This window comes from Pseudorasbora parva, chromosome 13 (assembly GCF_024679245.1).
Source record: "Pseudorasbora parva isolate DD20220531a chromosome 13, ASM2467924v1, whole genome shotgun sequence".
Lineage (NCBI taxonomy): Eukaryota > Metazoa > Chordata > Actinopteri > Cypriniformes > Gobionidae > Pseudorasbora > Pseudorasbora parva.
In genome coordinates this window covers 22,939,407-22,956,678 of record NC_090184.1, presented here as the reverse complement: position 1 = coordinate 22,956,678, position 17,272 = coordinate 22,939,407, and the positions used below count along the sequence as shown (strand labels likewise).

General features: G+C 37.7%; 1 protein-coding gene across 1 annotated transcript in view; it reads left to right on the top strand.

Moving 5' to 3' along the window:
* The window catches only part of hmcn2 (hemicentin 2), a 117,316-nt gene that overhangs the window by 31,147 nt on the left and 68,897 nt on the right, over window positions 1–17,272 (top strand). Inside the window, exons 17-25 of the mRNA XM_067413505.1 lie at window positions 184–279; window positions 2,226–2,353; window positions 2,760–2,904; window positions 3,668–3,780; window positions 4,295–4,454; window positions 4,552–4,711; window positions 10,734–10,861; window positions 12,879–13,124; window positions 13,314–13,397. Of these exons, the coding sequence (XP_067269606.1) occupies window positions 184–279; window positions 2,226–2,353; window positions 2,760–2,904; window positions 3,668–3,780; window positions 4,295–4,454; window positions 4,552–4,711; window positions 10,734–10,861; window positions 12,879–13,124; window positions 13,314–13,397 (1,260 nt within the window). The remainder of the gene's footprint in view (window positions 1–183; window positions 280–2,225; window positions 2,354–2,759; window positions 2,905–3,667; window positions 3,781–4,294; window positions 4,455–4,551; window positions 4,712–10,733; window positions 10,862–12,878; window positions 13,125–13,313; window positions 13,398–17,272) is intronic.

Here is a 17,272-nt window from a genome sequence, read left to right as displayed (position 1 = left end):
CTGATTATCGACATCACATCTCTTTCACACAAAAGAACCTTTGCTTTAACAGCAAGCCATGATTAAGCTAAATGATTTGTTAATGACTAAAGTATGAAGTTAATGACTAAAGTATGAAATGACATGTTTACAAAAGTGTTCTAAAGTGTTATGTTCTAATCAGCGTTGCTCTGATCCCTCCAGGTGTTTGGGTTGATGATGAAGGCGTTTATGTTTGTGAGGCCAAAAACCAGTTTGGATCTATCAAGGCACTAGCCAGAGTCACTGTTACTGGCTTAGGTATGAAAATGTTTTAGGCTGCATTTCCTGAAACCTTTTTAACGCTACGTCGTTCTTAAGTTATACCTTAAGCTGTACCTTAATGTTACGTGTTTCCCGAAATGTTCTTAGTCAAAGGATTAGTTCACTTCAAAATGAAAATTTCCTGATATTTTACTTACCCCCATCTTATCCAAATTCATGTCTTTCTTTCTTCAGTCAAAAAGAGGAAGAAAATGTTTTTTTGAGGAAAACATTTCAGGATTTTTCTCCACATCATAGACTTCAATGGCAACCAAAATGTTGAAGGTCTAAATCAATGCAGATTTAAAGCACTTTGAAGGGCTTCAGAGGCTCTGTGCAATCTCAGCTGAAGAATAGGTTCTTATCGAGCTGAACAAATTTTCAATAAAAAAATTAAAAATTAAAATTAAAAATGTATATACTTTTTTATCTAAATTGTATATATATATATATATATATATATATATATATATATATATATATATATATATATATATATATATATATATATATATATATAACCGATGGTTTCGCTGTATAAAACCCTATTTCTCGTCTGAGATCGTGAAGAGCCTTTTGAAAATGCATTGATTTGGACCTTCATCATTTTGCTTGCCATTGAAGTCTATGGGGAGAAACATTTTATGTTTTCCTCAAACAACTTAATATCTTTTCAACTGAAGAAAGAAAGACACGAACACCTTGGATGAGATGGGAGTGAGTAAAATATCAGGAAATGCTCTTTTTGAAGTGAACTAATCCTTTAAGTAAGCCTTCTGTAAGTCATTTGTTCGTACGGTTGGTCTGGATCACTCTTAGCTATACTTTATCACACTGCTGACAGTTCATTACGATAGTGGCCACCATTGTTTCTTTACATTGTCTATAGTCTATGTTTTAATGCAAGGAATACAATTGCCATTATACTGATGGTTGTCAGCTTTTTAATTATATTATCCAATGGTACATCAGCTGGCAAACCATTATGGAGTCTATTTAAAGGGAATGATTGTGGTGGGGAGTTTGGTCAAACTATTAGAGAGTTACAGTGAAAAGTTGTGCTAAATCAAAGACGGCGCCGTCAGCGGAGCCATTTTGTGTATGTGCACCATTTAATATGTGAAAACTTTAGTCCCCTGGCTACCATGTCAGAAGCTGCCTGCCACGGCAGCAAATTCAAAAGCTTTTTTAGATCTTGTTGGTCTGACTTAGTCAAGGATCAGCCCCGAAATTAAGCTGCAGGCAGCTCTTCTCTTTCTGTCTTTTTTCTCTGCTATAGCAGTTGTTACTGAAATGTTTTGCATGTTACGCTTTTATTGAGTGGGTCATCCAATTACAGAAATGATGATTTACACCAATAATGTGAAATCAACCTTGGTTGTGGAGTAAAGGAAGACTATGACAAAATATATTATGATAAAATAAATTGCATACTGCCAGTTAGTGTAGTGGATTGATGCATGATACATTTGGGCATGAGAGGTTGCGGGTTGGAAATTATATAAAATATCCACAGTTGGATTTTAGTGTGCAATTTGGATTATATTTAAGAAGATCTCACAAGTCCTTATAAATGCACTTTCAACTATCTCTGAAGTGTTTCTATTATAAAGAACACCGCTTTCTCACATAACGCAGTCAAATAGCTCTGCCATAGAGTGAACAATCGATTTTTGAGCCATTGATAAACCGATTCAGCCCCGCCACCACGGACAGCACCTGGTAACGCCGCACTTAAGAAGGTATACCTTAAGCAGCCTCCTAAGGTATAGTTCAGGGAACACCTATAGATGGTATACCTTTAGTTAAGTTATACCTTTAGAGTCTTCGTAGCGCACTAAGAGATGTTATCGGGAAATCCAGCCTTGTTCGCTTCATTAATATCACAAATATTGTGAGTTGTGACCATTAACTCTCACTGTAATTATCTGTCTTGTTTACAGAACCACCGTTATTAGTTCAAGGTGCACCTGCTGTCACAGCGATGATCGGTCAGCCTTTGAACCTTCCCTGTATGTTATTAGATGGGATTCCTCTTCCCGAGAGAGTCTGGACGCACAATGGAAAACAAGTGAGTAACGAGAGGGTTTAACTTAAAAAAGTAAGTAACCTGGTTGCCTTAAAATGTTGAGTTCATTGGAATACAAAAATTGAGTTGACAATGAAGTACAATGAAATACAATGAAGGAAATTGGTTTAATAAATAGAAACTCAAAATATTATTGTATCTGAATCACAGAAATCATTTGTTTGTGATAAATCATGAAAATAGCAGAATTTGGCATGTTTCACTGCATTATTACAAATAAAACACAATTACGCAATATGCTTACTAAATATTTTAATCATATTTGAATAAAGCATGGTCAATTTAAGGCAACCAGGTAACTTGCACAGTGTAGGTGTGAAATTGAAATGACCAGAAAATGCGTTGTGATCATGCTTATGTTTTTATTGTTCGATCGTCCGGTCTCTAGGTGCGTGTTGGCGGAAGAGTCTTTCTAAGGAGTGATGGGAGTCTGTATGTGGATAGAGCTGTACCTGATGATGCTGGGACATACGTGTGTACTGCTATCAATGTAGCAGGATCAGCCAATATTACCGTCACAGTGGAAGTTCATGGTTAGTAGGCAGGACGTTTTTACAATTGAGTATAATTGGGTACATCCGTAACTGAGATGTTCCCTTTCAGTCGCTCACATTCGATGTTACGTTGGAACGTCACCAGCATTATGAGGAAACACTTAATGTCATGACATTCCAGCATATACTATATATATACTATATGTGCTTAATAAAATTTGGTACACTGTAAAAAAAATTCAGGTCTCCAATTGAAAATGTTCTAGTGACTGATCACATCTAAAAAAAAATAGTTGGCCAAATTGAATTTCTGTGAATTAAATGTTATCAATTCACAGAAATTCCATTTGGCCAACTGAAAATGTGTGATGTGATCAGTCACTAGAACATTTTCGATTGGAGACCTGAATTTTTTTTTTACAGTGTTGTCTGAAAATAATTATTTTACATATTTTATTGAAAAACATACACAAATACTGCTTATTAAAATATATATTTTTTGCAGTGTTTAGATGAACATACATTTACAACCATATACTGTATATTATATTTATTAATGTCTAAACAAATGCCATCTTAAGCATGTGTTTATTTTTTATGGAAAACATATTAATAAAAATATGTTTGCATTACAGTAACTCATCTGGTCCCTAATAAAGCTAAAATAGGTGCTAATATTAGAGTTTCATATTTAGAAGCGATAAGCTGGATTCCTAGTGAAGTATCTTTGGCGAAGCTCTAATTGTGAACCGCTGGTTGTTAAGGCCTTGTGAGCAGCTGCTATTCTGACCTACTTTTCCAGCCCCCCCTGAAATCAAGGCTGGTCCCCTGCACTACACAGCCAACGAGGGCACACCCATCTCCCTGTCCTGCGAAGCAAGTGGGATCCCCAAGCCCACCATTGTATGGTCCAAGGTACATCACCCTTATCACTTTACTGTGGTCAATTATTTTCAGTAATGGCTGTGTCACAGTCCCAGCAGTGACAGATTGCAACGGATTGCTTTGTGCCAAAATGTTAGCTGGAATAATTTTGCATAATGGAAGCAGGAGAAGTGCTGATGCAGTCCCTTCGTCTTTGATGCATTGCTTTCCCAATTGTCTTTTAAATGAATGTAAGCTCACGTCCGCTTGCCCCTGTCACGGGAAGTTAAGTTTTCCACCGCTGTTTCACAACACGATAGATTGGGAGTGTATTGTCCGCAGTATCCACTCGAGGCATGTAAATTGCTATTCTGGTCACATGAAAGAAGGTCTGCTAAAGCCATCTTGTTTTAGAGCAAAAAGGGGATGGGGGATATGCACGAGGAATGCCCGATTCCTAGTAACCTGAGAAGCCGCTTCAGAGGCTTTGGACAGGATGTGCATTCCAATCTTCCCTTCAGAACAACATGCTCATTTCGAGGTGTTCATCTTCTTCTCTCCCCAGGGTCGAGATCCCTCAAACAGGCCTGTATCAGCACCTCTTGAGGCAGCTGATGGAAGTCTGTACATCCCCAGTCCCACGGCGGAAGATGCAGGGGTCTATGTCTGCACCGCCGCCAGTGCAGTGGGCTACACCAGCAGAGAGATGCATCTGAGTGTTAACAGTGAGGAATCTCATGAATAGTAGTTCTTAAAAGTAGTTTTGATGATTTACTCAAAAACAAATTAGTCATTTTCTAACTGAGTCTATCATTTCGATAGGTAAACCAAGAATCGTGGGAGCTGATAGGTCACAGACAACGGTTAAGATGGCAGCTGAGGTTGGATCAGAAGTCACCCTTCCATGTGAAGTTCATGGAAGTCCTACACCTCTGGTGACATGGAGCAGAAATGGGCAGCCCATACCTCCTGTCACAGCCTGGTAAGATTATAAAAACCAATCATACACTGTATTGAGTACGATAATTCACTCATGTGACACTGAAGACTGGAGTAATGATGCTTAAAATACAGCTTTGCCATTACAGGACTAAATCGTGCTGTTTTAAATTGTAATAATATTTCAGAATAGTACTGTTTGTACCTTATTTTTGATCCAATAATTCATCCTTGGTGAGCATAAGAGACATTTTAAAAATATTATAAACCCTAAACCATCAAACTGTAGTGTATTTTTTTTCCAAATTTTCTCAGTTAACCCACCTATTGTCCTGAGATACTGAGCTCACCTGTCAAATTTAATTGATTTTCCTATACATTCACCATTTCTTTTTTTTAATTCTGACAAATCTGTATGATGTTCTTATGACTTTGGGCAAGTGTTTTTTTTTTTTTTTGTGCTAGTTTCAGCTTGACGCAGTTATCATTTTCATGTCATTGGAAGAGCAGATCAGTTTTCTTGCTAGAGAAGCGTTCAGTTAGCCTGACAAGCCAGACCCACATCAAGATGTTTGGTCTGGAAACTCACCATAGACAGGGCTCAATGCGAGGGGCGGGATAAACGGTTGCCTTTCAAACTCCCTCTGCACGCGATAAGATAGCGCTACAACCAACCAGAGCAACAAAGGTGAAACAGCTTGTTGATAGATTAAACATTCGCCGTATCCGGTCGGCAAAACTCCGAACACATCTTCCCTTTTTAAGAATGACTTCAGTGCCGTTCTTTGTTCTTTTCTCAGAGAAAAAAGCTTAACTCCAAGTCTTCCAGAGTCGCGGTCAAAGCTGATTCGAAAGACCGCCGTTTGCCAGTTTCTGTATTTACTAGAAGCAGGCAAACGCAACTCGGCCGTCGTCATTATGGCCCCGCTCACCGACTCTATACACGATGTGATTGGCCCGGCAAGAGTTAGGCGTATACAGCTCATAAGGGTATTGAGAGTTGCTAGACGACACTCGTGGGCAGATTAAATTTGCTGCCGCTAGGGTGCATCTAGATTTCTAGGCTAGCATTCAGTCTTTCCGCTTGCAAATTCCGCCATGTAAATAGCAAATCCGCCATGGAGCAAGCACAACTGGCTTTTAAATGGAATGGGAGCTGAGACTCTGATTGGTTTATTGCACATTACGCCCAAACCACACCCATTATTCATTAGGAGAAAAGGGACAACCCTTTTAGACCATGCTATCAAACATTAAAATAGCAAAAGTGGATTCAGACCTGTGCCTTGCACTTTAGACCATGTGCTTAGATCATTAAAGTAAAGCCCTTTATGTTTTTTGTCCATACAATGAAACTAATTAAAGGGATAGTTCACACAATAATGAACATTTTGCCATAATTTACTTTGTCATCATTACATTATTACCCAAAGTATGCAAAATATATTAGGTACAAAACTGTGAAAGGAAATGTTAAACAATTCTGACACAATTTGGATACAAGTGTGCCTGCTTTTCTAAGTATTTATTAATATTTTATATAAAGATTTACAAAAAAATACCTAGATAACATGCTGAACACGCCAAAGGCCAAGCGTGATTGAATTGCTCTTTAATTGCATTTCTTTAGAAACTCTTGAAAATGTCACAAAACCTGGTTCACAAAGCCAAAAATTAAGTGGTATTTTTAACCGAAATCATTTGCACGGTATTTGCTTTTAGAACAGTGTTGTTATAGTACATAATAAATGGCAAAAATATGTCCTGATGAGTGATGACATTTTCTTGCTGTGAAGAAATGGGCCCTGATGAGGTGATGTAGCCATCTATAAAAGGCTTCAGCAGTGTCAAAATTCACCCCAGCTGACTTTGCTTACCTCATTCTAACTCCCCTGGTTGAGAACAAGAGCCAGCTAGGCTTCACCCAGAGCCACTGGTGCTCTGTTACGAAGGAGACACGTTAGATTTCATCCTGATGGACTGACGCTTTGCATTTATTTGGCTTAAGTGAAAACTACCTTCATCTGCAGGCATCTTGTCTCTGCAATATCATGTTTTGAGAGTGTTGGAGAGTTTTTAATTGTATACAGAAGTACAATGATGTAACATAGGAAAGTAACTTGAGATAAGACTCTTTACACCATATGTATCTAATATTGACCTGCCTCTTCATACTCCAAGTATCTATTTACAGCTAAAACTGCAATTGAAATAAAACATCTATAAGTTCTAACAGTACTGTAACAGGCTCTATATCACCTTCCCAAAGGGAAAAGTTAAAATTCTGAATTTAAAATGTTAGAGGAGTTCTCCAAAATATACCAAAGCCACCGACCTTAAGGACATTCATGTCACATAAAACAAACAACACTAGCTTGTGCTTTGTCTGTGATGCTTTGAGTTAACAATTCTCTGCAACTGTGACCTACTCTTAACATTTAATCCAAAAAAAAACAAAAAACAGAAGTATGTAAGTGATTTTATCAAAATTAACCTATAAGCTTCACATTTATGCTTTTGAATCCTCTAAAAAGTTTCCTTATTCACTTTTTTTGAATTTTTTTACTTTAAAAAACAAAACAAAAAAACAAGTCCAAATTAGTTTTGGTGGTAATCAACATTGTCACATTAATGGCATTTTCTGTTAGCCTGGATGCCAGCCGAACTTAGACCCGCCCACAAAATTTTTAGGTCGGGCAGTTCGGTCTGGCATCGCTCCATAGAGGAGTAATTATCTCTGAACAGAAACTGTTCGGACCAATGAAATCATCAGGGCGGGCTTTAGACGATGATGGACAGATAATCAACAGTATTGTAATCATGCACGTCATCAAAGGAGCTTGGATTATATTTTTTCGAATCCTGAACGGAGAGCTTGTTTGTATATGCATTAACCTTCAAAATTTCTCTCAGAAATGATGATCATGTTGGGTAAGTACTCATCATTAAATTTTTTTTTTTTTTTACAACACCGGCAAAGATTGTGTATTCCAGCCTGATACCAGCACACGTGCAGATAGAGTTGCCAAGTTTTTACAACAAAACCCGCCAACTACTAGCCCTAAACAATAGCTTCTTGGGGGGTTCTCCAGGGGAAAAATGGCGTTTGGGGGGTAAAATTTGTGTTTTTTTGGCAAGGATGCCTGCTAAAATTCACACTCATGGGTCTATATATCACATAATAGTCGCTTCAACCCGCGGACATAGAGGCAACACGCAGGGGAAAAGAACGCGGACTTGCCAACACAGTGCAGTTGAACTATGTTGACATTTGACAATGCGTCACTTCGTTGCTGTGATTGGTTGTAGGTCTATCCAATTGAGGTCTTTCCTGGTTCGGTTGAAACACGCCCCATAATCACAGCCCAATGGAGCAGTTTCAGACTCATATTCTGACTAGAATTGAGTATGACCACGTCAGGCTAATTTTCTGTTGCTCGCAGGCGAAATCCAGTCAGAATCCTTGCGATCTGGGCTTTTTTGTGAGGGTGAAAAGTTCCCAATGAAGATTTTTCAAAAGTTTCTAGTTGGTCACATTAATTTTTCCTCTTTGCTCAACAGAAAGCCTCTTGGTTTGAAAGTGACTTTGTGAGCTACATCTCTACACTACTAATAATGGACAATTTTAATGAAATGTACTAATGGGTTCACACTTTAACTATTGAACCCAGAATAATCCTCTAATGGTTTCAGGTTTTTTATTTATTTATTTATTTTATTTATTTTTTAACCCCAGTCATTACGAAGGTCCTATGGACTCTACCAATCATTAGAGGTGCAAGGTTTAAAATCACATGGGGTTCAATGTAAAACAGATGTAAAAGTTCATTACGTTATAGTTGATGTGTTGCTAATCGGCAAACTGATGATGACGGAGGTGTTAGAATTAGACCAGCTGGAGCATGTTGATGGCATTAGCATTAGGGATGCAATAGACAGGTATTGCAAGGATGTATGGATGACAGCTTTAGGATTAGGTAATATGGTCTGTCTGTAAAAGTTGTAAATTACTGGAACGTTGAGGTACTGTATTCCTGGTAAGACAAGGAATGAGACCTGTGAATCAGTGTGTGTGTGTGTTTGAGTGATAGTCACAGTCACAGAGGAAGAAGTGTAGCCTGCATAATGTTTGAGTCTCCAGGAGCTTCCTGTCTCATAAAACAGCATGTCAACGTCTCAGTCTGCTTGACGAGAATAACACTCCACTCCAGAGACATCTGCCACACAGGAAAGAAGATTATGTGTGGAAGGTGCATTTAATCTACAATCGGGTGGCTGTGGGGATGTTAGGGGGCACAAGTGCTTGTTTTAACCTTAATGTTTGGAGCTTTAACGGAGTGTGAAATGCTTTTTTTAATTATTTTTAAGCTTTCTCTTTCTTTCTCCTATCTCCCGATTCTCAAACCGGAACTCCTGATTACCCTAATTACAGTCCAGTTTTGCCAGCGTGCACATGTGTTTCTACAGGCTGGTTCAAATTGCCCCAACATGGTGTACACACTGATCCATCTAGAAACAACCATCTGTTGGAATTTGTTGGGGGAGTTTAAACTAATCTAAAAATAAAATGTTGCATATTGTCATGTAACCACCCATGTTCTCAATTTTTTCATACATATTTTATGTGCCAGTTGCATAGCTAAGAAATGCAGTGAATTTCAATTTTTAAGTTGCCAATCATAATAGTTTGTTAAAAAAAGAATAAAAGAAACAGTCCAAAACTGTAAACAAAGAACGAAATAAATTCATAATCTCTACAATAAAGCTGCTTAGTCTAGCATAGAATCAGAAAATATTTACACAAAAATCTAAATATTTATTTTTCTACCATAAATCAAATGCTTCATTGTAATAACTGCATTTTTCATATGAGTGTTTCTGCTCAGCTTCCTTGCAGTTTAGAGATGTTGTCACTGGTTTCATATGGAGATAAAACAAACACTTTTTGAATCATATAAATTTATAAATTATCTGTAGTCTGTGTAAAGCCAAACTTGGGTACAGATCTTGACTGCGACCCAATATTTAGTGACCTCAGTGATTCACTATTTAGTGACCTCATTAGTCCACATGTGCAAGACTAGTGAGTAGAATTGTGGGAGGTGGAGTAGTTTGTCCCAATGGGGTTTGTTGAATATAGTAGCTTGAAGCTTTCTTTTAGATTTATTAGTTGTATTTGTATTTAGGTTGCCATAATAAAGTTGCTAAGCAAATGTTCAAAAGATTCCGGTCTACTTGAAGCCAAGCTGGTTTTGTCAATTGGTTTCAATTGCGCAAGTTAGAAACGAGCTTGTGTGCATATACACAAGTCCACACAATCATATACAGCACACTTAAACTATCCACCCGTGTATGTTAAAAAGTGTATGCCTAAGGTCCAAGTGTGGATCTGTGCTCACTTTATTGGCTAAAATTACCCACAACCCTTTGCTCTTGGGAGGAGGATTAGGTTCAGAACTACAAACACAAATAAAGAGTATTAAACTATAAACATGGCGGATGTGTGTGACTGACGGTTAAGCAGATAAAGGGGTTTGAGTGACTAATATTCAACATTTAACAACCAACATTTAATCATAAAAATACTTATTTAATCATATCCATGTTATGTTTTATCTTCAACAGTGTGAACTTTTATAAAGATCCATTTCGCCATTCACTTTTAAATGCATCATTATGCAAAAAATATGTTGAGAGTTCTCTGCATGAAAAACTGTCAGATCAACGTGCTACTTTTCTCTCTAATGTGCCAGGAAATTAAATTCAATGTGGAGAGTTTTAACTGTGAGAAAATGATTGACAGGCTAGTTTGACAGTGTCAGGATACACATAACCATGTGACAGAGTGCCCATTAAAGATGCAATTATATTACGTGATAGTATGTCCCAAAGCTTGTCAACTCTTTGGTACACACTTAAAAGTATGTACTTTTTCTTCACAAAAAGCGTGCTGGTTTTTATAAGTAGGTGAATTGGGACACAACATTATTCTTTAACATATATTATCACTCTAAAACATGCCTCCTGTGACCTCAGAGCCTGACCTTTGATCTCTTCTTACACAGGTTCACTGTTCTGCCGTCTGGTTCTCTGAAGATTAGTGATGTCAGGCTGATAGACAGTAAATTCTACACCTGTTCTGCTGTGAACCCAGCTGGAAACATCTCACTCACCTACAATTTGCAAGTACAAGGTACAATCCAATAATCCCAAGATTTATCTGTGAAAACAACTTTGAAAATAAATGAAACAGAATGCAAATTTTGTTGTTCTTACAATTGCTCATCTTTTCAATGACAATGATTTTTTCAGGAAATAGATTTGGCAGTGAAACTGGAACATAATCTTGTTAACAAACAACAACAACAACACAAACAATACTGTGGTGGTACTATAGTGCAGTGATAGTGTCCCATCATACTTTGTTATATACCATGGTACTGATGAATAACAAAGTATTCTCATAGTACTTTAAAGGATGCATACACTACTGTTCAAAAATTTAGATTAAAACAATTATACACTATTTTGCCAAAAGTTTTGGGATGTCTGTCTTTACATGAACTTTATGACATCCCATTCTTAATCAATAGGGTTTAACATGAAGTTGGCCGATCCTTTGCAGCTATAACAGCTTCAACTCTTCTGGGAAGGCTTTCCAGAAGGTTTAGGAGTGTGTTTATGGGAATTTTTGACCATTCTTCTAGAAGCACATTTGTGAGGTCAGGCACTGATGTTGGACAAGAAGGCCTGGCTCGCAGTTTCCGCTGTAATTCATCCCAAAGGTGCTCAAAGTTGGGAGCATGAAATTGTCCAAAATTAGTTCCTTTCAGTGAAACTAAGGGACCAAGCCCAACCCCTGAAAAAACAACCCCACAAAAATCCACCAAATTTTACACTTGGCACTATGCAGTAAGGCAAGAACCATTTTCCTGGCAACTCCCAAACCCAGATTTGCCATCAGATTGACAGACAGAGAAGCGTGATTCGTCACTCCAGAGTCCAGTGTTGCTGTGCTTTGCACCACTGCATCTGATGCTTTTCATTACACTTGGTGATGTAAGGCTTGAATGCAGCTGCTCGACCCATTCCATGAAGCTCTCTACGCACTGTTCTTGAGCTAATCTGAAGGCCATACAAAGTTTGGAGCTCTGTAGCTATTGACTCTGCAGAAATGTGGGACTTCTGCCTACTGTGCGCCTCAGCATGTGCTGACCCCGCTCTGTGATTTTATAATGGTTGTGTACAAAATATTTCAAATAAATGTTCTTTTGAACTTCTTTTGAACAGAGAATAACACTGCTCATAATAAAAAAGGGGTTTTGTTTAAACACTAAATCAGCATATTAGAACGATTTCTGAAGGATCATGTGACACTGAAGACTGGAGAAATAATGCTGAAAATTCAGCTTCATCATCACAGGAATAAATTACATTTAAATATGTATATAAAAATAAAGGTAACACTTTATTTTACAGTCCCCTTATTACACGTTATATGGAGTTATTATAGTATACATTTTCAATGGCCTATATATATATATATATATATATATATATATATATATATATATATATATATATATATATATATATATATATATATATATATATATATATATAATATATATATATATATATATCCTAAGGCCAGTTGCATAAGCATAGCCATTGTGTTAAGACTGTGACTTAAGTACTAGTATGACCAACTAGCGATTTGTCGAAGGACAGCTAGTCTTACTTTTTGGTTTTAGATTAGACCAATCTATGTTTTTATGTAACTGACTTAAAACAGTTAGGTACAGTCTTAAAAAAAAGATGACTAACTTGCAACTGGCCCCTAATCCCAAACTAACCATGTAGTATGCACATGCAGTTAATTATTATTACTCTGTACTTATGTGTATAATTACACTGCAACACGGACACTTTGAAATAAAGTGTAACTAAAATAAAAAAACACATATTTTAATATTTCACATTGTTTCTGTTTACTGCATTTTTGATTAAATAAATGCAGCCTTGGTGTGGAAAAGATACATCTTTTTAAAACATAAAAAAACTTACTTAAACTCAAACTTCTGGACTTCTACCTTTTGTATAGTGTCGCCTGTGTATAAATGTATTAATTCCCAGATATAACTGAACTATCAAACAATAAGGAAAAGAAACCAAACATTTTTGTTATACTTTTTTTAAAATCCTAACAGCTAAACCAAGGATTCAGCCAGCACCTACATCTCTTAAAGCTCTGATTGGCCAGACAGTTGTGTTGCCATGTGTGGTCCAAGGAGAGCCGAGCCCTCAGATCAGATGGCTTCACAACAAACTTCTTGTGGGCAGTGACAGGATGCTGAAGATCCAGGCGGTCCAGCACTCGGACAGCGGGACGTACAGCTGTGTAGCCAGGAATAGTGCTGGAGAAGATACCATTGAGATTGTTCTGGAAGTGTTAGGTATGTCTGTTGTGCATAACTATGAACATTTGTAAATCTACATAATGACTTTACATGACTGCGTGTGTAAATGCCACCAGTGGATATGGACACAAACCTGTGTTCCTGCGCTTTCCTCTCTGACCCTTAAGTTGACCTTTGGCTTTAGGTCTTTTATCTTAACCTTGTGAACTGTGAATGTGTTTACAGAGGGCCCCTATTTTGAGACAAATGGAGAGACCATCATTGAGAGTGTGGCTAACAGCAAAGTGGTCATCCCTTGCCCTGCACGAGGTAGGTCATGAAGAGACCAGCATAACATAAACTAATCCATCACCAGCATATGATTTTGGTTTTCGGATATATTTCTGTACATGTGGTTTATTTTATTTTATGCTCCCTTAGGTTAATGCTTGGTTTAGTCTCATTTGTAAGTCAAAAGAGTCTAAAAGACTAAATGTAATTCAAACATGAGTTGTTGGTGGTCTAAACTTGTTTAACAAGCAAAACATCTTCCATCAACCAGCTTTACTAGCCTTTTTCTCCCAAGACCAGCACAAAACCTGCATAAACCACCTCAACCAGACGTGAACATAGATTTATGTAAAGAAATCGGCCATTACTTTTGGCTCAGCTGCAGAAATGTAGCATGTATTATGCAAAATAATGCAAAAATCTACTTTTACATTGTTCAAGTGTAAAAGTCAAGTATAAAACATAACATAATTATGTATCTGTAGTGTCTGAAAACAACCACCCTATTGTGGTAAAAAAAAAAAAACATCCTCTGGTTATTTTCCCCTTAAATCTGAATAAGTGTCTGAAAATGAGCCGTTCAGGAATGTGATCCAATGTGACGTCAAATTGGAACAGGCTCTGCCCACTTCTGTCACAGTATATGCCCTATTAGCATAGCTCCTCCCCTTGAGTGAGCTTTGCACAGTTTGCCATGTTTATCTCCTCGCCAGAGCATTTAACAGCAGCATTCAAGTAAAAAATGCATTCTCATTACAGTTTTTCTCCATTGGTTTGGCTCATTTCTTGAAACAGTAATTACATTCTCAAAAAATTCTAAGATTATTTGGCAAAACAGTTCAGCACAACACTATAGCTCACTTGCAAAAGCTAATATCTCTCCCAAAACTGTTCACTCATGCTTCAAAACTAAATTAATTTTCCATATTAAGAGTCAGTGCCACGAAAATGGCAAAGATCCTTCTCAATTGCTTTGGCTCATTTCTTGAAACACTCTTGGCGCTTTTGCCAAAATAACGTGGCTGGTTCAGCACAACACCATGGTTCACCTGCAAAAGCTCATACCTCTCCCAAAACAGTTCACTCATGTGTCAAAACTAAATTTCCTTCTCGGTTAAACAGTCAGTGCCCCCAAAATGCGTCGTCCCTTTGGCATTGCGTAAGGACTGCAAGTCAATTTTTTTTAATGTTTTGTCACTATGGCTGGGGACCATTGAAATATCCCTCATGTCCACCTTTCAGTCTTAGCCCAGTCCTTCATTGAAAATGGTTACTGTACTGTTTTTTGTCTAGCTAACAAAATACAATTGTGTTTAAAACTGAAAAAAAGGAATAGGATTTTCGAGTAAGAGTAGCTTCCAAGGTTTGACATTACACATTGCACTCATACTGCCAAGGAAATTGTAAGCATTATTATGCACACACATAAAGTAACTTCCATACATCAAAGTAAAACGAAAATGCATAAAATACTGTAATATAAACACACAAACAAAAAACTATGAAAATGATATGCAGCTGGAGTTTCACAACTAACAGTTCTTCACCGGTAGCCATCCTCACCCTCCTGGCCATCCACACACTACTCTCACTTGACTGTCAATTGCTGTAATAAATGTATCAAACGTTCCAAGTGATTCGTATATGGTATTCATGGTATTATGTTCTTGACTAATTTTAACAGACTATTGTGCATGTGATGAGTTATACGATGAAATGACGCTGACACGTTTCGGAGCGAACAACCACTAGACTGAGAAGCAACAAGATCAACAAGATCTTTTCACTTGGAAAGTGTGCTAAATGTAGGCAGCCTGTACTTAATCATTTGTAAAGATTGTGAACAATTGCCAAGTGGTTTGCAGGTTTGTCCATGTTGTTTTAAGAATGTAATTTCTGTTTCAAGAAATTGAGTCAAACCAAAACCTGTAAAGCTACTAAAGTTAATTCAGTCAAGAGCAGTGAGCGATTTTCTGTTATTCTTTTATTGTTTGATTCACATCAACAACATATACAGTAGCAGGTACTGTATATTACGCTGCTTTCACTTTAATACACAGATCTAATAAAGACATTCGATTTTTCCCCCTACTGTTTATGTTCACATACATAACTAACTGTTTATGTGAACTTTTTGTGTTTCATTAGACAGCTTAAAAATAATAAGACATGAAAAAGAAATTAGTTTAATACTATATTACTTTCTATGTATGCAATGTCATGTGAGCATGACCACGATAGAGATGCTAATCAAAACTGATTTTTTGGACCATCAAACCCAGACTTGTCTATTTAATTGCCAGACAGAGAAACGTCACTCCAGAAAACACGTCTCTACTGCTCTAGAGTCCAGTGGCGGCGTGCTTTACACCACTGCATTCAACACTTTGCATTGCACTTGGTGATGTGAGGCTTGGATGCAGCTGCTCGACCATGGAAACCCATTCCATGAAGCTCTATATCGCACTGTTCTTGAACTAATCTGAAGGCCATACAAAGTTTGGAGCTCTCTAGCTATTGACTGCAGAAAGTTGGCGACTTCTGCGCACTGCGCGCCTCAGCATGTGCTGACCCCGCTCTGTGATTTTATTCTGAGTTGCCCTATACTGAGTTGCTGTTGTTCACAGTTGCTTCCACTTAATACCACTAACAGTTGACCGTAGATTATTTAGTTGTGAGGAAATTTCACTAATGGACTTATTGCACAGATGGCAACCTATCACAGTACCACGCTTGAATCCACTGAGCTCCTAAGAGCGACAAATTCTTTCACAAATATTTGTAGAAGCATTCTGCATTCCTAGGTGCTTGATTATAAACACCTGTGGTCATGGAAGTGATTGAAACACTTGAATTCAATGATTTGGAGGGGTGTTCCAATACTATAGTCAATATAGTGTCTGTGTGTGATAGACTGATGTGATAAAAGCTGTACTGAAAGCGGTCGTGGTGTCTTTGGAAGTCTTGCTATTTTTTCCTCCTTTTTTTCCTTTTTTCCGCTGTCTCTCACCATATGGTCTCTTTTCTCACCGCAGCCTCATTTTGGCTGCTGGCGAATCCTCATTCGATAACACTTCGCACAGGTTTAACAACTCATTTCACATAAACAGACCTGGAGAGGAAGTCAAATGCCTTCACTTGCTTGGAGTGAGATGTGTTTGGTGTCTGTTTATGAAGTGCACTACAGTAATATATATCCAGCTTTTCCCATACAAACTGTATGCTAATAGGTGTTGTTTTGATGGAAACCTGCCATGGCAACCCTATGACTAGGATATGACAAGACGTGTGTGTGTGTGTGTGTGTGTGTGTGTGTGTGTGTGTGTGTGTGTGTGTGTGTGTGTGTGTGTGTGTGTGTGTGTGTGTGTGTGTGTGTGTGTGTGTGCATGTGTGTGCAGCAGCTAGAACACTACTCTTCTGCGCTGTCTCTGTGGGCAACATCTGCTTTCCTGTATGAGATGGCCCACTGGGAGAGGAATCCTAATTAGGGACTGTTGCAGGCGGAGAGGAGGAGAGCTAAGAGCGAGAGTACAGGGTTTGATGGGTCATTTGTACAGCTAGAAAAGAGGCGGTTATCAGTCTGTCTTGAATCAAAACAAAGATTGTCAAGTCATCCTCACTATTAAGTGGAATTTGTGCTGAATTCCTGTTTGTTTTCCTGCATTTGTGCTGTTTCTTGAATGTTGTTATGGTGACTGAGAATTCAGACATCTGTGTTGCTCTTAATAAGAGGTACTTATACAGATATGAAAGTAAATAAGTGCAAATGGCTACATTGTCTTATATGTTTTGTGGCTGATAACTGAAATCATTATGCTTAGGAAAATGTGCTTGTAAAATACTAAGATGACATGCCCAATATCATACTTCACAGAAAAAGAGCTAAACAAACACAACCTTTTTATTTTAACTTA